General features: G+C 27.7%; 2 protein-coding genes across 4 annotated transcripts; one reads left to right on the top strand and one right to left on the bottom strand.

The window, feature by feature from the left end:
- Nucleotides 1-290: 290 nt before the first annotated feature.
- Nucleotides 291-9,595, bottom strand: LOC107445298 (eukaryotic translation elongation factor 5). 3 transcript variants are annotated; one of them, XM_071177757.1, is made up of 5 exons: nucleotides 9,459-9,595; nucleotides 7,474-7,649; nucleotides 6,644-6,748; nucleotides 5,219-5,356; nucleotides 291-766 (listed from the first exon to the last, which is right to left on the bottom strand). In XM_071177757.1, exons 2-5 carry the CDS (start codon nucleotides 7,636-7,638, stop codon nucleotides 707-709), a joined length of 468 nt encoding a protein of 155 aa, XP_071033858.1. In that variant the 5' UTR covers nucleotides 7,639-7,649; nucleotides 9,459-9,595; the 3' UTR covers nucleotides 291-706. The 3 variants fall into 3 exon arrangements, with proteins under 3 accessions (XP_071033858.1, XP_071033859.1, XP_071033860.1); XM_071177758.1 differs by lacking the exon at nucleotides 9,459-9,595 and adding an exon at nucleotides 9,303-9,445; XM_071177759.1 differs by lacking the exon at nucleotides 9,459-9,595 and adding an exon at nucleotides 8,907-9,178.
- LOC107445297 (ypsilon schachtel) lies at nucleotides 9,557-27,102 on the top strand. Its single transcript, XM_016059661.4, has 8 exons — nucleotides 9,557-9,992; nucleotides 15,394-15,457; nucleotides 18,141-18,174; nucleotides 19,449-19,664; nucleotides 23,134-23,307; nucleotides 24,520-24,681; nucleotides 24,929-25,258; nucleotides 26,573-27,102. The coding sequence occupies exons 1-8, from the start codon at nucleotides 9,926-9,928 to the stop codon at nucleotides 26,639-26,641; spliced, it is 1,116 nt and encodes a 371-aa protein (XP_015915147.1). The 5' UTR covers nucleotides 9,557-9,925; the 3' UTR covers nucleotides 26,642-27,102.

Below are 27,102 nucleotides of genomic sequence, written 5' to 3'. Positions count from 1 at the left end.
GTATAATAGGCAGAGAAAAACGACATGGCAAAGAAAGAAAGAAAAAAAAAACTCATTTTAGAAAAGGGAAAACTAAGCACTTTTTAAAAGCGCTACGCACCATGGAATAAACCATAGATATTTTACTTAAGAGTAAACATTTCCTCTCAAAATGCTGGCTACATAAAAAATCTCAAACGGACTGACATTGAAACCCATATAAATCCTGTACTACCACAATAACTTTCTATCGCATATACTTCTCTGCAAACTCACTCCAAGAAAAACAAAACTCAATAAGGAAAACTGAATACAAAACACAATTTGGTTTATTACTGATGAAGACATTTTTTATGGAAAGAAATGACAACAAAAACAATTAGGTCGAAAGTTTTAGAATTTAGCACCTTAATTTAAATATATGTTTTTCTTCAAAGAATAAAGTTAGCATTTCAGAAAAGCACAAATTTTACATATTGCCTTTAATTTAGTAAATTTTTTAATTTGAGTGTCAAAAATATTTCACACCTTATGAAAATCTTGATTGATTAAGAGGTAAGCAGTGAATTTTCAACTAACACACATTTTATATATTTCTCCAGTTGTAGCTTAGAAGCGTGGTAAAAATTGCAGGGAATGCTTTATTCTTAAAAACACAGAAGAAGCCACATAGGAAAAAATGCTCCCCAGTAACAAGTTCATATTTTTTTATTATTATTGCAGTCATTTAACTTGCATTTTTACAAGCTACGATTGCTTCTTCACCAACAGCTGAAAGCACTGTAACCTAAAATAAATAAATAAGTGTCAATATTTATAAGTAGCAAATTTAACAATAGTAAATCACACTTGTTGATTAAATCCTACAATACTTCAAAGAGCTTAAAAATTTAAATAATGTGGAAAATTCTTTTCAGTGAGTTCATGACAATACATAGTGGCTAAACAAACACACGAAAAATTTATAAACCAAGCATAAATATACACAAAGATAGATAGAGCTTAACAAATAATGGTTGACAATTATGCTAGATTCAATAATTAATATTATCGACTAAGAAATTACAAGCAATTCAAGGACATCTATCTTCTTACAAATTTATCGACAAAATAGCAGAACTTAACATAGTTAATCTAATATTGTAATATAATAATTTAAAATGCTGACTGAAACTGAATATTCATTAAGAAAAGAGTCAAAGTTACACTAAACAGCCACACTGACATGGAATTTTTAATGCCCCTAAATGTTATTCAAGAACTGAAGCACTTTTACTCACTAGCGTAACAAACAAATCCCGAGAATATTAAATAGTCTACATAAAAACTGACTAAAAAACCAACTTAATCCTGTTAGATTAGAGGTGCACCATCTGTACCTTAACTAAGACAAAAAATAAAATTAATAACTTCTGCTTAGGATTTTGTAAGAGACACACCTGGTCTTAAAATCTTGCAAAACTGGAAAAAATTCAATCTTTTACTCGGCCAAGGATTACAATATATGCCAATCTCAAGAGAAAAAAAGGAGACACCAAAAGAGGGAAAGGGAGTGAAGAATTTAGTGTAACGCTCCCAAACAAAAACTAATATAGTTAAAGACCATTATATTAGAAATAAGTACATAGAATTAAAAGATTTACTATGTAAATGTTTACTTATTAAGTAACTTAAACAATTCTTAAATTTATAATATTTTATTCAGAAAATTGCCAGAAATTAATTTTTATCTACATAATATTCCTATTAATTAATTTAATAATGACTGTGGTGTAAAAAAAAGTTAGCATCTAACGATATTGCCAGCTGTGTGATCATATATATCAGCAGCCCGACTGACTAATTTCATCAAGGCGCATATCCACTCTTTTTGGTTACAGATTGCTCGTGCTTCATGTGGTGGCTCCCGAAACCAACCCTATTACAATTTATATTTATCTCGGACTTATTTTCAGAGAAGTGTTTCATAGCGGGCATTTAAAATTTTGTAAATCTTGATTTAAATAAGCATGTCAAAAACTTAAAAGCAAATAAATACGTACGATCTTAACAACCACCCGTACGATTGGGTAAAATACTGTACACTGTATGGCGAAGCTGTACAAGCTGGCAGGGTAAAAAGAGAAAACTAGTTCTTTCTCAGCATTTTGACAATAGCAATTTATTTAGACTTTGCCATTTCCCCACATTATGGGAGAAGTACTAGTCCTGGCACAACCGTATTGCTTGGTTATTCTGCTGCCAGGAAACCTACTCCTTGATAACAGGGTTGCCGCAGAATTTTTTTTAAATAGTTGCCTTTAGTAGCCTAAAGCATGAAAATAATTGAATAAATAAGAACAAAAATTTTATGACTCAAATTTAATTAAATGACTAAATTGTCATATACCATGATCCATTTAGACAAGTTGGTGGCAAATCTGATAATTTTTATACAAATGTTAGTGTTATAGCATTAAATTCTAATATAAAAAAATAGTATAATTGCAGAAAATTAAATACTTTTATTTACTAGAATTAAAAAAAAACACACACTTATTCTGGATAGCACAAAAGTCAAGTGTTTAGTTTTCAGCAAGAGTTCTTGATATCTTGAGAGTTTTCTTGCTGATGTTTTTTCTCTCTCAATGCATTGAGTAATACCACCTCACCCTTTGTGTTTTACCAAAATATCTGCTGAACATACAGTGCAAACAGCATAATTAATTTAACTTTTTGAAGAAGTAATAAATGAAAATTCTTTAGTATAGGTCTTGCTAAACGGCATCATATTACTCATTTTTAGATGTTAATTAACTCTACAATGCATGAGATTAATCTTATTCCTTTTATCTTTGTTGAAGAAAGAAACATTCATGAATTTAAAAGAAACAATCAGATCACAATTGCACAGAGAATCGATCAAATCGTCAATTGGCAGGGAAAGAATTAGATTAGACAGAGCCCTGGAGGCTAAATTACCACATAAAAAAATAGGAGGGCCGGCATGTCTACATAATAAAATAATCAAATAATTTTAGTTTTGCACCAATAAAAATACATTTTAAAAGCTTCTAAAAGCTTGTATCTTATTATCCAAAAGATGATCGTTCTCCAGTCCTTTATGTTTTGATTCAATATTCGCAAAGCACTCAGGTGCTTTAAACACTTACCCCCGTATTCACCGTTGACTCTGACCTAACGCGTAACGGCCAGTTCCAAAACCCCCGGTTTGGAAACTTCGACCGAGAGTTCAAAAGCGATTCCACCATTATTTTTTGACCGTCGGTTTCTTAACTGCTAGTTACAGGAGGTAGATTTATATCCGTATTAACAGCGTTTGTTTTCAATTTTCGTTGCTATTTTCATAAAAAATTTCTATTAAAAGAAGAAAAAAAGATTGCATCGAGTTATTAAATTTGAATCTCTCTTTTACTGGTCAAATAAAAAATATGTTTAGTTTCGTTTTCCTAACTGACTTGTACTGATGAGCAAAAGGATCCGAGCTTTATTATTATGAATTTAGATATTTTATTATTATGGATATCATAAAGCTGCAAGCAACCATAGAAATGTAACTGAAATTCAATCAAAAAAACTTTTATTTCACGAAGAGAATCGACGTCGATGATTTGGTGAATAAGAAACTATTTTTTTTTTTAAAGGAAAATGTCATAATCGGAACAAATATTCCGAAACTTTAAAATTTTACAAAGAATTATGCCTATAAAAATTTAATTATTTAAATAATTGTACATGGAAATATATCAGTTGTATAAATGCCCCATATGTCATAAAGTAGTCAGGCTATATATTAAAAATTACAACTAAAGACGGGCATTTTAATTTCATATAGTTTTAAGCAATAAAGCTCTTCCAAATGATCCTACTTTTTCGAAATATTCAGCAGATTATTTTATGCTTATAAAATTCTAAATTTCCTGATTTTCAAAGTTATTTGATGCAAATTATTGTGTAGTTAAAATGTTACCTCGGATCAAAATTTGCATTGATTAAGTAATATTTATTTCAGCATAATTTCCAATATATATTTAAAATAATGTATATGTTTTTAAATTTAATTAATAGCTTTATTTTATGAATTAAAAAAATTTTAAATTCTTTTCGTTATCTTCATATCTAAATATTGCACATTATTTTGGAAGTTCAACTCTAAACTATTTTTATTTTTGGGCAAGATCTATCATCTCGATAGATATTATCGAAATCTAAAAACATTTAATGAATTACATTCTTTTTTAAATTTTATATTTCCTTCAAGTATTGATTGTTTTCTTTCTTTTAAAAAAATAAGTAGAAGTTAGTTAAATTATTTACAATCTTCTTACTTACAATATTCATTTGAATTATTGTAGCCGCAATCTTTATTATCCATGACTTTTTTTTCGAGTGAAAAATTATTTAAGTGCTGTAACGACTGCTAATAATAATTTGAGAAATATATATAGTATCTTCTGTAGAAGATACTAATTCAAGAAAATTTAATTTTCATTTTATTAATAAGCATTTATTTGATATAAATTAATTATAGTTACATCGAGTAAAAAAAAATGATCTTATTAAACAGAAAAAAAGCAACCGAACATCAAAATGAAGTGTTATTTAATTTTGATTTTATTAATATTATGGTATGCTATATTTTTTTGAATGCAAGGCAAAGATATAAATTAATTATAGTTGCATCAAGTGAAAAAATTGACCTCATTGAACATAAGCAACGGAATATCAAAAGTGTTATTTTTGGAAACATAAATAAATAAAAAAATCTCCTTCATATCCGCATTTGTTCAAACCAGGGAAATCTGCAGGTTAAAAATACAAAAAAAGAATCGAAATTCAAAACAATTAAAATTATCAAACGAAAAAGAGCAGAAATATAAAAAATACAGACGAAGAAAACGAAGTAAATGAACAAACACTCGTTTACTGCGCATGTGCGGTTACTCTAACCGGGAATATCTTCAGGTTACAGTTACTTAACTCTGGGTTAGAGTAACTCGCAGTTACGTACACGGTGAAATGAAATTTTGGACTCTGACTTAGGGTTAGGGTCAATGGAGAATACGGGCGTTAATCCTTCAAAGCGATGCTCAAATAAAAATTATAGCACATGACCTTTCAGCCTGCCATATGCGGTTATTCACTCACAAAGGTTGCACACGAGTATCCCTGGCTAAACACAATTATCAGATAAAACCTATGCATTAAGAGAGTATGTCAATAATTAAGAAAAACTTACTATAACTGTAATATCTTCTTTGCCAAATTCTTCTCTAATTTTGGTACCCAATTCTCCCTCAGGAATTCTGAGATCATCACGAGTTTCTCCTTTATCATTCATTAAGGTCACAAATCCATCATCACTAATATCAATAAGCTAGAAAGAATCCAAAGATACAAATTTATTATCTACAATATAAATATAGAAATATGAAACAAAGAAAATAGTTTCTTGAATTACTAAAATTTTTAATATATGAACATTCTTTAAATTTAAAGTAACTTTATCAGCCTTAAAAATTACACAACAAATAAATCTTGCTTAAAAAAAAAAAAAAAAAAAAAAAAAAAAAAAAAAAAAAAAAAAAANAAAAAAAAAAACAGACAGATTTAGTATTTTTATGGAGATAAATCTAGATTATTGTTAAGAGATACCATATCTTCAGACTTTTGGACTAGGGAAAAGGCAGATCTAGATGACCTTGTGAAAATATTAATCAATATTTCCAAAATAAAGTTTCAACACATTAAATTTAGCAAATAGAAAAATATAAGTGAAAAAATATGGAATAAAAAGAATCAAAACAAAGTAAAACTTCTTTTTTTTAGATAATTACACACTAAATTACTCTTGAATACATATAATTATAAATCAATTCATCGCCCAAAAAACCATGATGTTTCTTTCTGAATAGATACTAGTTTATTGCATCCCTTTACACTGCACATCATGGCCATTTACACACATTTTCTTAGAAGAAATTATTATCAGTCTTAAAAATCAAGAATTGGATACATCACCAACTTTATATTTTTAATCCAACTTTTCTTTTTCTTAAAAAATAATATTAAACTTTTTTTTCTTAGAGAAAATTTATTATTATAGACTTAATTTAAATGTAATCAAATTTTTAAAAAAATTAATCGTACCTTAAAACAATCAAGGAGAGTTATATTAATCTATACAAGGTATAGATACATTTCAGCTAAAAAAATTAATGTTACACCACTGACTTCATGTCCATACATCATTACTAAAATTTGTGTCCATTTATAGTTTCTTAAATATTAATTTCAAAGTTGCAAGTTTTTTTTTTTTACCATTTAAAATCTTAAAACTTTTATATATCTACACAACAATTATATAATATAAAGAGATTTTTCTTTTGGCCACCAACAAATAAAAGAGGTTCCAAAAAAAAAACTTTACAAGTCGTTTGTACTTTACAAGTCATTATCATATTAAAAAAAAAAATGCTTTTAACTGATATTCAAAGAGGAACTCGTACCATCACATAATCTACATAACAATTGGATATTGAACTTTTATGTACATGTTAAATGGAACAAATGTATAAACACAATCAAAGTCTTATTACGTTGACAGCTTATTGAGAATGTAAATCATTAAAAAAAAGCCATAATATTTTAAAAGAATATTTACTTGAAAATCACAACGATTAACATTTGGAACATCTATATTGTGTGTAGATGGACATAAATCTTCATATTTTTTATTAGTAAAAATATCAAGTCCTACAAGATGAACCTAAAATAAACATATCCAGATTTTAGAAAGGAAAATTCACAATACATAGGCATTTAAAAAAAAAAAAAATTCCTAAAAAAAACAAAACAATATATTTAATTTTCTCCACTTACTTTAGATGTCGTATATATTAGATAATTTAAGGCTTTAACAATACACAAATATAAAAAACTTTTCAGAATATTTTCTTTACAATTTATTAAGATAATGACCTATCTTGCATTGATCTATACATTAACCCTTGGTTGATCGCGCTTAGCATTTGAAAGCCTGTCAACTCATTGTACCAACTATAAGCAAGAGCTTTTCTTTTACATGGTAAAATTCTTATTTAAAAAATAGTCTATAACTATATTAGACCTTTTCTATAAAAATAAATTCTTACACATATGTTAAAGTGACAAGCAATGACTTAACCATATATTAACAAATACCAAAAATTTATTAACATTGGACAAACAGTTAGGTTAAATTATAAAATTAGACAACTGGATTGAAATAAATCAACACTTTCTACACAATCTTAGATAAAAAATAATGCAAAAATAGCAAGTTTCTGAGTACTTTAATGCCCTACATCTAAACAGAGCAACCTTATGCACAATATGAAACAGACTAAGTATTGAGATAGATTAGTAAACCCATGCTTAAAAGACACCATTTAATTTCTACAACTAAAGTTGACAAATCATATATCAGAAACTCAAGTTGAATCAAAAGTATACCTTGGCATGCCCGTGTTTTCCTGTTTTTGATGTGCTCATTTCCATGATTTTGCATGGACGAGTTTTCAACATTACAAAACCGTTTTTTCGAAGAGAAGAACACTGCACGGGGTAAGTTGCAGAAGCTCCAGCATTAGCGGTAGTATATTCTTCTTCACCTTCCATTATTTAAATAACTGAAAACAAAACATCTTAAATATAAAAAATATACAATACTCGCAAGTTTAATCAATTATACTAGCTAGATATTTAGTTAAATGTTTCAAGACTAAATAGGATCTACTACCCTCAAACTAGAAGCAAGAAAAATGGCCAGAACCTTTCACTTTTCTTAATCTTATCCTACAATTGACACCATAATAAGAGTTCATGGTTTAAGATAATACGGAAGCATTGATTTCATATTAGGTTGTGAAGCTTAATCTGATTTAAGAAATTACCTTTCTTCTTAAATTATTCAAGTTAGACAACATACTATGAGTAAAATAATTGATTTTTGATGGTGACTACAGTACGACACTACAGTGCACGTTCTGAAGTACAATTCTTCAATGATATGTGATTAGTGAGTAAAAGTAGTGCCAGCACCCACACCCTGAGTGAAACTTTTTGCGATTGATTGAATTTTTTAAAATTAAATTTAAATACTGTTGCCTGAAGCATAATAAAAATATAGTGAGAATATCAATGCGTAATCCTTTCCATGGCATAAAATTGAGGGTAATTGTCACCAACAATGGAAGTAAATGAATATTACAATTGGAATATAATGAAGGTTTCGCATTTATTTCATTATGCACTTGCAGTCAGCATAAAAATAACAAAATTTCATATTAATTTAGATAATCTACTTTTTATTAACCCTTCCCCAGTTGTAGAAAAAAAATATTTTTGTTACAAGTAAGAACTGGCAAATTTTCCACAGAAGCCCAGTAACCTAATAAATTGAAGAAACAACATATGCAACAATATTTGCTAGCAATAGAGATAATTTAAGCAGTCAAGCAATTGTAAACACAGTCAAGAGACCTGTCATTTATATAACAATACTTTTAAAATTCAACATTGAAATATATGTTCCACATCAAGAAGTAATTAATTTTCTCTAGGTGAATAATTAAAATTAGCCATTGCATGCATCATATTAAAGTCAAGACTTATAATTCTTTTTCAGTTCATGAAATTTTGTAAGAGGTTCTAATAACTACTGTTGGCAGAGATAATAGGCCGGTTCAAATTTTTATATATCAACAAAAATATGCAATCCTGGAATATAATTCGTATAATTTAATACAAAACTTTGATCAGATCTGTGATCAGAACATGCCAAGATTCTTATTAATCATTAAGTAACTAACGTTAAGCAACAAAAAAAAAAAGAAAAAGATAAAAAAATTTATAAAATTAGATCGGTTACGTATCAATATACACACTTTGTAGTCAGACTTTGTTTATTTTTTAAACTTTATATATACAATTAATTATTAAGTAAACGTTATTTGAAATTACTTAAGTATACATTGTATTTTCCTAAATTTAACGAATAAAAAATAATAAATAGCTCTACGTGTAACGAAAAAAAGCAACCTAACAATTCAATCGTAAACATTAGAGCTTAATGTTAAAATTGATTAAGCTTCTATTGAACTTTTAAGCCTAAATCCGAACAGTAAACGTGCAACGCGGCAATCTCCTCTACAAACAAGACGCGCATGAGTCACTCTTTGTTTAAATAAGAAATCATACAAAAAAATCTAATCACAGACAGTAGTTCAATTTAGGCATTGAACAACAGATAAAATAAAAGTACTAAAACAGCCAAAAATTACAGCTCGTGCCAAGAATAAGGCTTAACTTTATTTTCGGCCATTACATAGTCTATTATGCCGGGATATAAATTATATAACATTATTTGTTAACATTTCAAATATTAACATAAAAAAGGAAACCTATAAGAAATAAAATCTATAGCGAAAAATACTTACATCAATAAGACAAATTTAAAAGCGAAATAGATAGCTAAATGATATTGAATTTGGCTTCCTCTTTTTTTACATGTGATGATAGAAAAGAGTGCTCAGCTGGTGGCAACGGGATCGTTGGAAAATTTAGTTGTTTAATGCAGGTTACAGTCACTAAATTTGTTTTTTTAATTAAAAAAATTTAAATGAAACCAAATCAATGACCCTTTATAAATTATTATTTAATAATTAAAAATTTTTTCGAGGAATTTTCTCATGTGAAGATTTCTCTTACATAAAGTTTAGGTATCAGCCAATAGAAAACCTTCTTTCAAAATTATTTTATTTTTTTGTTGTTGTTTTCCCACCGGTGTGGTGTGCACTATCTGTAATCGCATTCAGCACAACATCAAAACGTGAGTGAAAATCAGAGTGTTTATTTTGTGAAGGTGTGGATTCGACAGATTTGAATAACTGTTGTCCCATCAAAAATGTCGGACACTAAAGAAGAACTTTCACCATCCACTGCGCCTACCAACACCCCGAAAAAAATTCTTGGTAATTAATTATACCAATCTTAACAAAATAGTTGTGTAGAATACCATTAGGCCTAATACCTGTAATCTCATAGTTACTAGTGATTAGGTCATATGTTAAGCCAGAAACACGTTATCTTATTCGAAATTTCAAGCATTTAACAATTTGCTGTAAAATTTAAAAGTACTGGTCTTTTATAATCTGCACTTTATAACATAAATTCGATATAGATTTCAACTCTCGATTCAGAAATCGTGAGTGGGCAATATTATTACACGTTTCATGCAATAACAACTATTATTAAGTCCAGGAATTAAAATTTTCTTATTTCTTGTAACTGTTATTATATCTTATTATGTTTGATATAGTGAAATTTTAATAGCACAGAATAATGTTTTAGACTAAATGTGCATATGTTGTACTTGTTATGGTAGCAGACTAATATATACATTTCTACTTGCAACTTACATATAACTAATTTAGTTTTCTATTGCTTGCGTAAAATTTTGTGTTTGATCGATTTGTGGTAACTAAAGATCTTGAATATGTAGGTTTGAAAAATAATTTAATATTTGTCTAATGTAACCTAAAAATTGTCATTTACATTTGTGTAAATTAAAAAGTGATGCTAAATAAATTTAATTCATAGTTCTATTATCAATTCATATGTGTATGTATGTGAATTTCATTCAAAGAAATGCAACAATTGGCTTATCATAATTACAAAGTTTTCTGTAGTAAAATTTATCGCATCAATTTATTTTACTATCAGCTTAAAAAATTTTACTAGATTAAAATATAATCTAGTTTATCTTTACATTTCATTATCAAAAATTGTTTTGGGATGCTGGAAACTTGAATTGCTTGCATGTAGAATAAGCTTATTAACTTTCTCTGTTTACGTTCAGCAGACAATTTCTGCTTTGACATGTTCCAGAATTCTCTAATATTGTAATTTTATTCTCGTTCTCTGTTTCACAAAGTTAATTGGTTGAACGGTCATATTATTTTCAAAAAATTGCTTAATGATTGGTTTTGGGCTGCAGGAATCTGATAAATTGCTTGCATGTAAAATAGGCTTAATAATTTTCAGTGTTTACATTTGATTTATGTTTACAAACAATTTCTGCTTTGACACGTTCCGGAATTCCTTAACATTGTAACTTTATGATCGTTCTCTGTTTCACAACGTTAATTGGTTCAACGGTCATATTCTTAATTGTGGTGAAAACTGCGAGAAGCTGACCCTTTGCTTTAAAATGCCAGAATGAATTTTGTATCAGCATTTACTCCAAGTTTTGGTAAGTTCAAGGCACTAGCCTGTAAGTAACTAAAGGCATCTCATTAGGATATCCACTGAAAAGAATATTATTCGTCACCACAATAACTGACTATTCACTGAATGTTTATTTTAAAAATGTGTAACCTTGCTGAATTTTGTTGGCATGAGAAAGTACCGATGCATAAATTCCTCAGAAATGTTAAATATTGAAAACCCTCAGATGCATTGAAAAGATTCAGAACAATCCTGTTTACGCATGGTGTTATATTTTGGTTATTTTTTTTCATCCTTAGCAATTTTTGCCACATTTTAAATTGGTGCCATTTTTGTCATATGTTATAGAGGTAGAGAAACATTTGCAGACCTATTAAACTAAAAATTCATTTTTGTTGTTTTTTTTTTAAATTGCCAAGTATAGACAATAAAAAAATTATTAAATGTTTACCTCCAGGCAACAACTTTGCTACTTCTCAAATTTCCTAAAAATATAGCAATATACACTCAAAACACTCATTTAACAATGCTAAACATGCATTTCATTATTTCTGCAGATCTATATAAAATGTTTACAAATAAGCAACGGCTTTCTTAACACTGCACTTAAGTTGGTAACAATTTTATGATTATACATGTCTACCTATTTATTCTATAATATAAAGTGTTGCCATAAAAAAGGCATAAAATATAAACATATTGCAAACATGTATCCTATTTCTTTCCTATAAAATAGCTCTAAAATTTGATTAAATTTATCAACAGTTTCGAGGATGCCTAGCTGTAATAAATGCATTTAATTAAAAAATTAGTACCACAATGACATTAAATCTTTTAATATCCAAGGAATGTACTTTTTATTCCCTTTTGCAGCCAACATAGCGTTCTTGAGGGTGAGATTTCCGTGGCAAAATAATCGCCAAGCCTTAGTATTTACAGTGTTTTCACTAAAGCGCGAGAATCTCGCATATTTGTTTCTTTTCTCGCATTAAAAAATTATCACCGCGGGAAATTCGTGTATTCTATAAATCAATTTCAAAATTCGCGAATTTCTCGCATTTTGGAAAAAGCTTCGAATTACGCCATGTAGAATAAAATCCATTTTACTTTTCTTCCTAGATCTTTCAATATTTTCAACATCTGCCTCGTTATCTAGCTTTCCTATTTACCAGTATTGTTCAGAACCTTTTCGAACAACTGGACACAACCGCGAAAACCCCTTTCAGAACACATTTCTCTGCATCCACGTGTTTATCGTAGGTAAGGTTTCTTCACGTATGGTGTTCAAATTTTTTATGTGCAATATGGACAAATACCTTGAAAAGGCAAAATCTTCTATGATGATGCACCAAAAATATTGAATGCTTTAAAAAATAGAAGAAGTTAAAATTTATTATAATTAAAGAAATGATTTTTTTTCAAGAGTTTGTATTTTTTTAGTTTTTAGAAATCTCACTTAACTTTTTGAAATCTCACCCTGTTTTTTAGAAAAGGTGAGAAATTCTCACCCATTTTTTTTCTGCACGATGAAAACACTGTACTTAGAAACTAAGAAAACATCACAGAATGGTTATAACTCCTAGCCACCCCCGGGCAAGGGTCTACTTGTTTTTTTAATTACTAGTTTAAATTTTATTTTGCACCTTGGCGAATGTAGTTGGCGCGACACATCAAGAATGGGAAATATCCCCTTCTTAAGCACTATTCAAAACCGACTCTAAAACACAATAGTCTTGCATCTGATATTCTTCAATTCTGTGTACTTGGTAATTAATTGTTCTGAACATAACTTAACTATTTCTACTGGCGCGCAGATAGTTTTGAAAAGAACAACAAGGCAATTCCTTAATTGTTTACATGCCAATGTTCCAAAAATAGAACTTGGACATAGAATATAAAATTAATGAGCAATTAAAGACAAAATATTATATTTCGTCAATTTAAAATTTACATTATAAACTATTTTTTTAATTTAGTTTGGTTCAGTTTCCCTAATTACCTGATTTTTTTTTTATGAATTTTAGAAATTCGATATAATTTAAAATTTTATCCTATTTATAATATAATTTTCCAAAAATCCTATTTTTATAATATGACTTCAATTCTTACAAGGTTTTAAAAGGTCTATATTTCCCTCTGTTATCAATGAGCTTCAAAATTTCATCAGCATTTAAATTTTTAAGCCTAAATATTATTTTAAACCTTATGTTTCATTTTTGGAACATTGATGTTTCAAGGATTCTATTTTTATATTTCAAATGATGCATTGGGTTATGTTGTGTGCACCACATTGAAGTGGTATTATGACAGTTATTAAAGTTAAATAATGTTCCAATGGGAAAAGGTGTGATGCATGATATTCATTTAGGTTCAACTTCTTTTGACATGAATTTGTTGGAGGCTGATTGCAAAATGATGGAGGCAGAATACTTGGAAAGTAGCAAGTTGTCTACTGTTTCATACTCACTGTTTTTTTTCTTTGGGTGAAATTCTAACCATCAAAAATAAATTCTTTTTTTTTATAAGATAATAGTTTTCAGGGAAGGGAATGAATTTTAATACTTAATTGAGCTATTTGAAAATTACAGAGTTTAATTTGGAAGGTTTTTCAATGCATTCCCAGCAATTGTATAGATTCTTACTATTGATAGTTTTTCCTTTCTGATTCTTATGATTTATTTTACTTCTATCATAAATAATTTTTTAAAGAGTGAGTTAAGAAAAATTTCGTTTTTTTATTTTATTTGTGTCATTTATAAATTTTGCTTTGTTTTAGCTCCATGTCTAAGAGATACTTAATACAACAAACAGCAACCTTATTTAAAATATTTTTTTATTCAAATTTGGGAGATCAAGATATTTCTCAACTGGAACTTAAAGAACCAGGAGTTATTATTAATTTATACGGAATTATAAATTAAAAGTTAGAACCATACTATGGCTGTAGAATATTGTTTTTAAAGTAATATTGGAGAATATTAAGTGGAAATCAAATCCTAGAGCAAAGTGCAAATGCAAAGCGAAAAAGTGAAAGCCCAATTATCAAAAAGAAAGTAAAATTTGAACTAACAGAATTAAAAAAGCCAAATGTAATTTTGTAAAAATGTCATGAATGTGTTAATTGTGCTACTCGTGACTTATTTCTTAAACTTTTTCTGGAGAATATCTCATTTATATAAAAATTTTATGCTTCTAAACTTTTAATATGTTTCCCAAATTGTTATTTCACATTTTCATGGTCACATTTTCAAGTGGATCCCATTTTGTTCTGACTTACGATATATACTGGAATGCAGTTAAAGTAACTAACTACCCTCAGTAAAAAAGCTGCTGCCAAATATATCATTAAAAATTCACTTAAAAACATTTTTTCACTCATTCTTTTTTTATTTTGTCTTCAGTTGAAATGCTCTAAATTAGTAAATTTATCAAATTCCAAATTATTTGGTTTACCCTTTCTTTATTTGGTATTTAAATAAGTAAAAAAAACTCTGCAATAGATTCTCTCTAATGGAAACTTGGTAATAGAAAATTTTAAAGGTGTATGTTTGCAAAAGCAGCACCAGGGGACACAATGTTTTTCTAAAAATTTGCTTAGATCAATATTTCATACCTTGATTTCATACTTTACTAAAATAATTCCAATATCTTATACAATTATCTTTAGTAAAAATTAATACCCTTTTAGTGAAACTCTTCCATGTTTCCATCTTCTTTCAGTGATATTTTTTTTCCTCACAAAATATAATATTTGAGTTTTCATATAAAAAATTCCTTGGCATAGATAAAATATGGTCTCGATTTACATTGAAATTTTCCTGAAATGCTTGGAAATATCAGGGATTTTTTTTCTTCCTAAAATTAAATGTCAGTGTCATTAAAATATTGTATGATGTGTTTATGTTTCTGCAACTGATGCCTTTTTCATGTCTTCAAAAATTAGTAAATTTGTATTTCTCAAGTAAGTTTTTTTCAAGTAAGAAAGAAACAGCATTACTAAATTCAAATTAAGTGATTTCTGCCGGAAAAAATGTATTGGTTAAAAATTTTAGCTTGTAAAATGACACTTTTTTTTATTGGCATAGTAAATATGAATTTTGCTTTGAAAAATGCATAAAAAATCTTATTAAAATTAACATTTTTTAGCTACTAAAGTACAAGGAACTGTGAAATGGTTCAATGTGAAAAATGGTTATGGATTTATTAACAGGTATTTTATGAATTCTTAATTCTTTTCAGGTTTTATATGCATTGATTTTGATATGTATGGTATTTATTAAAATTTTTTTTCTTCAAAAAAGTTAAATAACCTATTAATGAATAGCAAAGGTTGAAAGGGTTTCTAATTTTAGAGGATAGAAAATAAGTACAAATAATTGTATTTTTTTTTTTAAATTCTCATTGAGTAGCCTTAAAATTGATGTGCTGTTTTATCATATTTTCATTTAACTTTGTTATAAGGTATGTATAAAGTTATATAAAATTGCTCCAATAATAGGATAAAGTATTGTCAGAACGAAAAATCACAATATTAAATATAATTCCTTAGTTAGTATGTTAGAAAAAGTAGAAAGAATTGAATGTATTTTATCTTTCAAAAATATTATTGCATATGTTGATTATTAAATTGGATGCTAATTTGTTTATTTTTATCAATAAAATGTTATAAATTTAAATAATGAATTTTAAAGAAAGCACTGAATTTTTAAATACTGTCTTCATTGTCCTTATTTATCAAAATATATTAAATTTTGAATTGTGAAAAATATAATTTATAAAAATTTCTACAAGTATGTTCCCAGCAAAATTTCAGATTCTACTGCTCTATCTGAAGGATGGATGTAATGCCACGTAAATGTACCAAATTAATTTATTTTCAATAATTTTTAAAAGTGTAGTTCACTTTATGTATTTTCTTAAAAAAATTAATATTGGGTGCTGGCGATCTGACTAGACATTAAAAGTGGCTATTATTTTTTTCTGAAAAGAGGCTGCTTAATTTTTACTACTAATGCAGTTAATCTATTTACGACCACTTTAGTATTGAATTATTAATTTAAATTTGATTGTTAGCTAGTACGTAACTCTTATTTTTATTTATTGCTTTATTTGCAACGCAAATTCATAACTGTTGTTTATTTTAAAAGTAACTTCAATGGTGAAAAGAAAAATGCATACTTAAAATAATCTATCATTTATTAAATTTTAAGAATTCCAGTTTTCATATATATACAGTGAAACCCCGATTTTACGTTTTCGGTCGGACTAGCGATAAAAAACGCTCGAACCGGAATAACGTAAAATCGGGATTACGAAAAATCTATGCATATTTTTAAAAATTGACACCTACCAGTTAAATTAATGGAAAAGATTAGTAATCTTCACTTCCTCTTTGTTTTTAGCTACAATTTCATCTACAACTCGTTCAATACTAACAATTTTTTGCAAATTTACTTCTTGATTTACATTTGCAAGTAAAAATTGTGTTAGAATTTTTATGTATGTAGTTTTTATTGTTGTTCCCCACCCCCCTATTGACAAATGGAACAGAAAGAATGCAAGAATCGCTCCATGCAGCTGAAAAGCAAGTTTTTCTTGCTCAAAAAACTAGAAAAAAGTTTGTGTGAGAGTTGTAGAATAAAAAAAAATTAATTTGATCTGTTGGTAGAAAAACGTATCAAACGGGATTTTCATAAAAGGGGTAATACAAAATCCGGGATTTTTTAACGTTATCGGTATAGGCAATTTTCACGGATCAGCAGAAAATGACGCAAGAAGCGGGATAACGGACAACGTACAATCGGGGTTCCACTGTATATATTTTTTTTAAATATTGCTATTTTATAAACCCCATTTTCTTGGTTGCATTAACTTTATTGTATGTAAGGCACTAAACATCAATTTTATTTTAAAACAAAATTATTTTAAAAGTTATTCATGATATATGTAAAAAAAATATTTAAATTTATTTTGTATAAAGTATAATTAGTTTACTTATTAAGGAATATATTATAATCCTGATTTATAGGGTAATGTTCATGTACATATAAGCATCAATAAATATTGAGAATCTAAAAGAATTTTAAAAGTTGACATCTATTTTTGAGAAATCACTTTAGTTTTGCCTAAGCTAAAAAAATCTGCCTAAATTATGGCTTGGTAGAACTAATTAGTATATTTAGAATTATAATAATTAATAACTCATAGGTAATATAAACTGAAATTGTTTCATATATGACACTTTTGATGATAAAGTATAAATAGCACTGTTTTGAAAAAGCAGTTAATTTTAATAATTTTGGCTAGAATCGAAGTCATTATTATAGTAGAATTAATAATGCAAATATTGTACTTGAATAAATCATTTTCTGTAGTTTGACTGCAAATAAAATATCTCCAATGAAAGTTGCACCAGGTTTTTGATGCATCATGTCAAAAACCCAACCTTAATAACTACAAGCATAGCTTCTTTTCTTTTTTTTTAATCTTTATTTCCTTTTTTTTTTTATATATAGTTTGCTGGTGGTATCATTAAATATTAAAATATAATTTCCAAAATTACAAACTCTTAATAAACCAATTCATATAATAGTATGTATATATTTGTTAAATTTAGTTCTATTTGTGGCTAAATTATAGTTAGGTTATCTTTTAGGAGATAACAAATTGCTACTTTTATCACACAGTTAAAATTTTTTTACTAAAAAAATACTTTGTAACTATGTTATACTTATTTCTATATAAGTTTAATTTGCAGTATTTTATAATATTCTTTATGAAAAATACTTAAAACTGTATTTTGCACATTATTCAAATTATAGCGTGTTATGACCGTGCTAATTGTAAATACTCATTTTGTTAAGAAAGTAATTTTTTTTTCACTTTTTATTTAGGAGTGATACCAAAGAAGATATTTTTGTTCATCAGGTGTGTATCAGCTTTTGAAGTTTTTAAAATTTTAATTTTAGTGATCTACCGAAACCTTAACCCATAATGGTACAGAGATATTGCAAAATTTACTTCCTACCAAGTAAAATTATAATATCAAGTTCAAGGAAACTGAGGTGTGCACAGTAGGGCTTGTCCTTTAATAGGCTGGGGAACCATTGAACTTAATTATATAATATTAATTATAATTTTTGTTATATTTTTATAATTAAGCTAATTGTAAATATGGCAATAAAACAACAGTAAATTATTGGTTTTTGCTGCCCTGCCTATATGGCACCGGTGGTCCCTTAAGGGTTAAGTTAAGTCACTAAGTCATGCAATAATTTTGTACCTTGTGATGTGATAAATAATTACATTAGGTGTTAGATGTTTTTTTTTCCTCCATTATTAAATTTAATAAGTTCCTGATAACAAAAAATTCTGAAATGTAATATTAAGAGATTGGTAAGGTAAGAAAAAAATTATTTAACCAAGTTTCCGTTTAGAGGAAATTTGGGTCTGTTTATGGATACTTTACAAATATTTTCATGCTCTAAGTTCTAAGTTAATTTTTTGGAATAATTTAATTATAGCATATTATAATTAATTATAGCATATCTTAAAATAGACCATTCACATTGTTTTTAATTTTGAAAAGGGACCGTTCTTGAAATTCTTTCAAAAAATTGATTCACTGATGCTTTAATTTTGAAACTACAATTAATTTTAAAGACATAGTTGTGTTTTTTGACAAAACTAGATAAGTTTTGTTTTGAATATTTAAACAATTTAATAAGTTGTTTAAATATTCAAATACAAAAAAAATTCACTTCCCCCCCCCCTAAAAAGAATTGCTATTAAGTTATCATGCTTAGCTTAGTTATCATGCTCTCAAGTAACATTTTTAATGACTAAGTTTTTAAATTAAATTTCATTTCTTTTATGTAAAAAGAAAAGTTTTTTAAAAATAGCAGTATCTGGAAGAAAAGTACTTGGTTTTTCAATATATTACCATTTTTTATTTCAGTAGAAAGTCATAAGGGAAAAAAATAAAAAGTTATCAAAATAAATACTCAAAACTTTGAAGTTCATTAACATGGTCTAAATGGAAAATTGTCGAAGGCAAGTTTTGATTTTAACTTAGTAAAAAATTTGCATTAATGAGGTTTCTAATTACAAGTTTAACTGTGTTATTGCTGTAGAAGTATATTTTATTTTTTAATGAACTCCTACTTATAATTTACTTATTTTTCTTTTATGTTTTATTTTAGACTGCTATAAAGAAAAACAATCCTAAAAAAATTGTTCGCAGTGTTGGTGATGGTGAGGTTGTAGAATTTGACGTTGTAGTTGGTGAGAAAGGTAATGAAGCTGCTAATGTAACAGGACCAAATGGAGCTCCAGTAGCTGGTAGTCCTTATGCTGCAGACAGGAATCGTATGAGAGGACGCTGGTTTCCTAGGAAAAAATATGTCCCTAGATCCCGCGTAAGTTTTTTCTTATTAATTTTAAATTGCATTATTATGAAAGGTTAAATAAAAAGTGTTTTCTTTTTTTTCTTCCCCTAATGGAATAAATCTATACAAAGTGAAAGCGCCTTAACCAATTAACCAATAATTTCAAAAATAAGTTTTTTAAAAAAAATCTGTTTCTTTTTTTTTTTATTTGATAGAAACTGGGGCATTAAGCAATAATAGCAAATTGTAAATCTTATTAAAAAAAAATTCTGATTGAATAAAATTAACCAGATTTCTTTTAAATTATCAAAGGTTATTGGTTTCTGTAACTGTTGATAACTAAACTTTTATACAGTCCTTAAAAATTCCTTCATTTTGAAAACAAAAAATTAGGGCCCTTAGAACTTTTAAGCTCTTAGAAACTGCCTAATTTTTTTTTATACAGATGAAAGAATCTATTCAGACGGAAGCTTTCTCTCTGAAAAGGGTGCTTTGAATTTTGAAAGGCCACTCACTTAACTCTGTTAAAATTAATCAAAATGTGTAATATTATGTAATAACTGAATTTTATCCTCAACAATTTTTAAATTACCCTCTCATACTATTTTATGTGTATAATTAAAAAAGGAAATCTCTTATCAAAATAAGAGAAAAATTTGTAATTTATAAAAATTATTAACGACTTGCTATTTTTTTTCTCCAAAAAAAGGTAAACTAACAAAAAATGATTGATAACAACTGTAATTTAATTTTTTTTATTTAAAAAATAGTTTTAAAATTTAAAATCACATGAAACTTATTAAAACCCTTCCACAAAAAAGGATACTTCTAAAAATTCAACCAGTTAAGAATAATCCTAACCAAGTAAATATTTGTAATAGTAATCAAAATTAAACTTATAAACACAGATAATTTGACAACTGTGTTGTTATTTAAACAGTGAATAATTTTTTTTTTTTTTTTTCAATATGGAATATGAGTAAAAAGGCAGTGTTTTTAAGGGATTTGGGCTTATTTTTACAAGAAGAGCAAAGAGTACGCATCTATTGGGATCAAAGGGCAAGTAGGGCGTTTTGCTATTCAAGAACACTTAATAAGAATACTGAATATGAATTGCGAAGAGATTGAAGGTAAAGTCTTACCTTTGTGATGATCACATCTAAAACGGCATCATTGATTAGTTGTCGAAGGTTGAATTTTACTCCTTTTTGTTCAGAATGTTCTGTAGTGAAAATTATTTGAGTTGTTTTCTTTTATCTTTTGCTAAAGAGAGAAGTCATTTTATTTTTTCATTTTACTGAAGTCTGGTTTGTTCTTTATGAATAAACAAAAAATTCTAAATTGGAAGAGTAGAGTAAGTAAAGTACAAGAAATATTGATTTTTATTTAAAATTTGTCTATCTCAACTCGCCAATAAGCTGGCTAAATTGTAGATTGTATAAGTTTTTTGAATGTTTAAATAATCTTTGCATTTAAGAGAAAGTATTGAACACTGTTTCTCTTCTCTTCAAAATATTTTTCACTTTTTTCATTTTCAATTGGGAGATGCAGAATTATTTGAAATGCTAGTTAATATCAAGCATTAATTTTGTTTTCAATTGGTTCTTTGTAGTTTATCATTTTTAATAAAAACGAGTATAGAACAGCACTTAGCATAGTGATATGATAATCATAAGCCAAAAAAAATTAGAATATATCCTGATGAATATGTTGACCCCTTATTTTTGATCATAAATTTGCAAGTTTCTGGTATGTCGGGTGTATAAGTCGACTGAAAAAACAAATTATGAAAATTTCTAAAGATAAAAACATTATCAAGCATACAAAATTTTCTCAAGTTAAAAATATTTTACTTTGTTACTGGGTGTGATACATTTGCCATTAAATAAAGATGCTGTGAGGCAACCAGTCAAATGATACGAGATGCGAGAAAAAGTGTGGCATTTTCTAATTCTTTGGATGGAGATGAAGACTGTTTTTTGTGGGACTGAGCAGAATCTTTAGCAGAGTTGGGTCCATATGACGATATTGCTAACATCATTGATTTTGACAAAGATGATGTATGAGAATCTTTAAACTTGTAGTTTTATGGTATGTTTTAAAAGTTTCACTGTGTTTTTTGAAATACTTTTGAATAAATCACCTTAACTTATCTTTTTTTTTTTTTAAACATAAACTTAAAGCTATGTTTCTAAAAATCCTTTATAATTAAAGAAAATGTGATGGGATAAATTGGTACAGAGTTAATCATATCTATTTTATTGTTTATAAAATGCATTGATATTTCATGAACAGCAAATATTATATAGTCAGTATAAACTTTATTAATGATGTATAAATTAACACTGTTTTTTTTTTTTTTTTTTTTTTTTTATTTTTTTTTTTAAATTTTATTTGCTGGAATATATGGTAACTGCAGATAGTAATAAAAATTGAAATAATTTTTTCATTTCGATTAAATAAAATGAAAGATAGAAATAAGAAATATTTTATGGTCTTTTGATGTATCTTTGTTTAAAAGTTTCTTCAGAAATAATTAATTACTCTACATTTATGGATAATTTAAGCTTTACTTTCTATCACCCATTTATTTATTTATTTGTGTGTGTGTGTTTGTCGCAACTATCACTAAGTGAGTCTTTAAATGTGTTCAGGAAATCAACCAAAATTCTTCAAAATAAGGTTTTTAATTTTATTACTTTATGGAATTTATATTGAACACAGAACAGACAGTATTTCTAAAATTCAGTTAAAAGAAATTTGGAAAAGAAATTAGCAGTTTCATGTGATTTAAAACTAATTAGTTAAAAGTAATTCTAATAGTCAATTCTGCTGTATAAATTTTAAATGTTATTCATAAAATTATATTTGTGTCAAAAGATTCTGTCCCATACTCACACTATTTTCCTTTTCAAGTTATTAAAACTTTCACTAATTGATTAATATACACTGGTTATCATAAATTAAGGAAAATTCACAAAAATCGCGATAACTCAAGAAATTACACATGGAATTTTATGAAACTTACCCACAATATACAACACATAGTAAGGNATTAATATATATATATATATATAAATATATTGATTAAAATATAATTGGTTATAGATAATTTTCTTTTTTACTAATCTATTCTTTTTTAATAGATATTTCTGTTTATTTGAATTCACAATATAATTCTCTTATATTATTTCCATTTAGTATAAATATTCTGTGTTCATAATAAAATGTTTAATCTTAAGATTCTTGAAAAATAGGTAAAGGACATGCCTTTACTTTTTTTTTTCTCTCTCCGATTTTCCTACCATTTTTCATCAATCCTTTCTTACTCATTTTTTTTTTTTTTTTTTNTTTTTTTTTTTTTTGAAGAACTAGTAGGATCCCTGTTATGGCAATAGAGTATTAATTGCATACTAATAAATTTTATCCATCATGTATTAAACATTGTATTTGAACTTTTAAATGTATTTCCTAATTTATTTATTTGTTTGTGTAACAGCAAACTGATGGTGGAGAAGATAGTCAGAGCCAAGAATTGGATGGTGAACAACAGCAAATGCAAAGACCAATGCGTCGGCAAATTAGACGTCCATTCTTTAGGCAATATTATAGAGGTCCCCAAAGAGGGCCACCAAGGAATATAGATCCTGATGGAAATGAAGGAAATTTTGAGGTTTTTTTATCAGCAGTTGTGTTGATTATCATTTTATTGACTTCTTTTTTCTTACCCTAGCTTAATTTTTTGAAGTGTATGAATTTTCTGTAAAATATAGTATTGCAAATCCATGTCATCTTTACAAATATATTTAAGCCAAAAAAAGAAACAAGTTATCGTATTTCTAAAATAGATTAACTATAATCACAGCTTTCTTACTGAGTTTGTAATTATAATAGTTAATTTTCTTTACATATTTGGTTTTCAGGCCCAATTGGCAATGTAAACAAACTAATTGTATGCAAACAAATTAAAAGGAACAATATTTTATATATTTTAAAAACGTTGTTACTTTTAATTATATTAATCCAATGTAATTTCAGCAGATAAGAAATTATATATTTTTTCATAATCAGCTCTTTTTTTAAATTAATTGGAGAATTTGATATTATAGGAAGTTTGGATGCAGTTTCTCAATAATAAACAATGATAATAAACCAAGCTGTAACATTGCAGAGAACGTGATCAAAGTTTTATTTGTGACTCATCAATCAAATGTTGATGAAAATCACTTAAAGTAATTTTACTGGTCAGTTACTGCATATGAGTGACAACTAACTGTGAAGAGATAAGGGAGCAAAAAATCGAAATATTTAACTCTCTGTGAGTTAACAAAATTAAGTTTTCATGGTATTTGTTTGCAGCAATTAATCTCCTTTACTTAAATATTTATGTAGGGTTTTCTAATATATTTTTGAATACCTTTTCTATTTATATATAAAACTTCCTGTGATTTTTAACTTTTTTTAAAAAATATATATATTTTGGAGGAAAATTTCAAGTTCAAATTCAATGAAAAAAATTTTTTATTATTATTGAGTGCATAGAAACTTCAAATAAACATTTTTCTTTGAGTATCAAAAAATTTCCAGCTTGATAGATTTGGTTGTATTTTTAAAAAAACCTGTCTAATGAAACCAAATTAAAATGTGATTAGAGCTGAAATGAAATACAAAAAGTTTCTTATCATTCATTGCCTCATCAGAAAATGTTTTACCTATGTATTTTGGGATCCAATGTGTACATCTCAAGATATTTGACTATTTCCTCTATTTTCTAATTCGTTTATAGAAATATGAAAATAACCAGCAAGTTAACAATAATGAGCCTGTCACTAGTTTTATATAATTTGCTCTTATTTTTAAATTAAAGTTCCTTTTATCTTGATAGGAGCCTCATGAAAGGAGAGATAATCAAAGAGTTCAGAGAGGAAGAGGTGGAAATAGGCGAGGAACACGCCAATTTACTCGAAGTTATTTCAAGCAGCGCAGACCCAACCGTCCCAGAAGTGATACTGAAGGTAGTCAGAGTGGGGTTGAGGGAGATAATAAGGTTTGTTTTCTTTACTTTGGCTACTTTTTTCAATGTTATTATATTTTCTCTGATGTAGCTTAATTACGCTTGTTAGGGTGCAGCTCTTTACAAGATTTTTTGTGATTTCACTATTAATTTAATTGTATATTTAGAGTAAAAACTTCACATTTATTTTGACTTTTTCTGTTTATCACGTTTATTATTGCTAAGGTGTTTATATTGAAATGTATTTTGTTAAAAATTTTTGACTTATAAATATTTATAGGATATTGATGAAGATAACCAACGACAAAACAGGGATAACAGGAGGGGTGGCTACCGACGTCCACCATACAGACCACGCATGAATCGCAGAAGACCTCGTGGTGGTTATCGCCCTAGAGGTAGATCTTCTGAAGGTGGTCCTTCTAGGAAAGATCAAGATTATGAGGGTGGAGCAGAGGAGTCTAAATCGGACGAGACTGCGACTGCCAATGAAAATTCTAATAGTGTGAATGTTTCTCCTTCTTCTGTACCACAATCTTCTGGTGAGCCTAGTGACTCTCAGCAAGCAAGTAATGAGGGTTACTCCAATGATCAAACGCCGACAGAACAGGTAAATAACAATGCAGTAAAAGGAGGAAATATTGCTAAATTTATTTGAACCTGTAAAAAGAAGAAAAAAAGTATAATAATACAAAATAATAAAATCAGCTGCATGAATTTCTGCATTTCAGAATTATAAGAAATATTCTTTATAAAGTTATTTTCTCATATAAATAGTTTTCCTCATAAAAATCTCCCTAAATTTTTGTTTTAATTCCTTCCTGTTTGAAAAGTTTTCCATATTGTTAGACATTTCATGGTAATCTAATCACCAATGTGTATCATCATTAATTTTTTCCCCCTGGGGATCTAACTCAATATATTTTCACAGATAGCAATGATTACTTTTATAATTGTTTTTGAACAGCCAGTTCAATTTTAAGTTTGCGACTTACAAATATTCAACTCCAAAGCCTTATAAATAATTTTGAACCCAATCTAAAAGCTGAGAACTCCTGAATCAAGTATTGGGAGAAATTGGTCTTCGTGGAGGACTTTTTTAAGGAATAACCCGCATTTGCATTAGATGAGAGGAAAACCCACGGTAAACGTGAGGGCAATGAAACTCTAACCCCTAATCCCTCTACCAGTAGGGATATTTTTCATCACTGTTTGGTCGGTATGAGCAGAATTCGTGCCGACCAGCCATCACTTGGCTTCAAACGCAGGGCACCTCATTGAGGGACGAGCGCTTTGTCTTTAATTAATTGGTTGCTACAAGTTTTTTTTTCCGTATAAATCTTTAATAATTCATCTGTAAAATGGCTTACTCGAAATTTAAAGTTAAGAAAATGGACATAGCATAAGATACGTGTTTATAAAAGTAAATGTAGCTCAAATTGGGGTTGGGTTACTGAAAATAGACATGGCACAAAATGGACCTTTTTAGTGTTTAATAAGGAACCCAAATTTTTAACATCTTTGTGTTACTCTTTGAAAACATGTGCTTAAAATCTGTATGATATTTTTTTAACGGAAAAATGTAATAAATCATTATTATTTTAAATTACAATCGTTGTTAAAATATTAGTTTTTTTTTAAAAAAAATTGAAGAATTCATTTTCTCAAATTGCTCAGTTTTGTTCAAAATAAATAGTTCAACAGTGAAGTGTTAAAACAGAACATGCTTACAGCACATAACAACTCTTGTTTAAATTTTTCAACATTTATTAAACTATTGATTTTTATTTAAAGTAAAAAATAAAATTGATACATTTAATGCCACAATTGATTTTCAATCTTTTACAATAACAATGGTGTTTTATTTATTTATTGTGTGGCTATATATTGAAGATCTGATTGAATATTTTTTATTTTCCTTTAGGCTGCTGTTAAATGTGAGAATTCCTCCCCAGTAGAAGCTTCTTCAAATGAAGCAACAGTTTCTGCCTAACAGTTAAGGAGCCTCATTATTTTGAGTCAAAATAGACTGCCTGCTTGTCATGTCATTAACAACATTTGAGAATACTATTGTAATTGTTACTATGCTGTGATTTGATTGCATTAAAACAGAGGGTGTAGCTTTACAACAGGTAGCTGCTGTTGAGCCAACTCTCCCGATTTCAAACGGGCTGAGGAAACTGCTAAGCCTTTAGGCTGCAGTTTTTGGTTTTGTTGCAGCACTTGTTAAAATTTATATTTTCCCCTTCTACGACAGAACATTTTTTTTTAAAAAAGAACTAACAACTGTGTATGTATCTTATTTTTGTTTAAAACATTAATTTATTTTAAAAATTCAAATTCATTATAAGGAACTGTAGTTGTTTGACTTTATTTTGACTGAAAGCAGACACTTTGTATACTTGAAACAGAAAGTTTATAAAATGAATTTGGAATAAAATTCTTCATTTCACA

Source organism: Parasteatoda tepidariorum, chromosome 2 (genome assembly GCF_043381705.1).
Source record: "Parasteatoda tepidariorum isolate YZ-2023 chromosome 2, CAS_Ptep_4.0, whole genome shotgun sequence".
NCBI lineage: Eukaryota > Metazoa > Arthropoda > Arachnida > Araneae > Theridiidae > Parasteatoda > Parasteatoda tepidariorum.
Note: the sequence above shows the minus strand (reverse complement) of the source record. Positions and strands in the feature narration are given on the sequence as shown.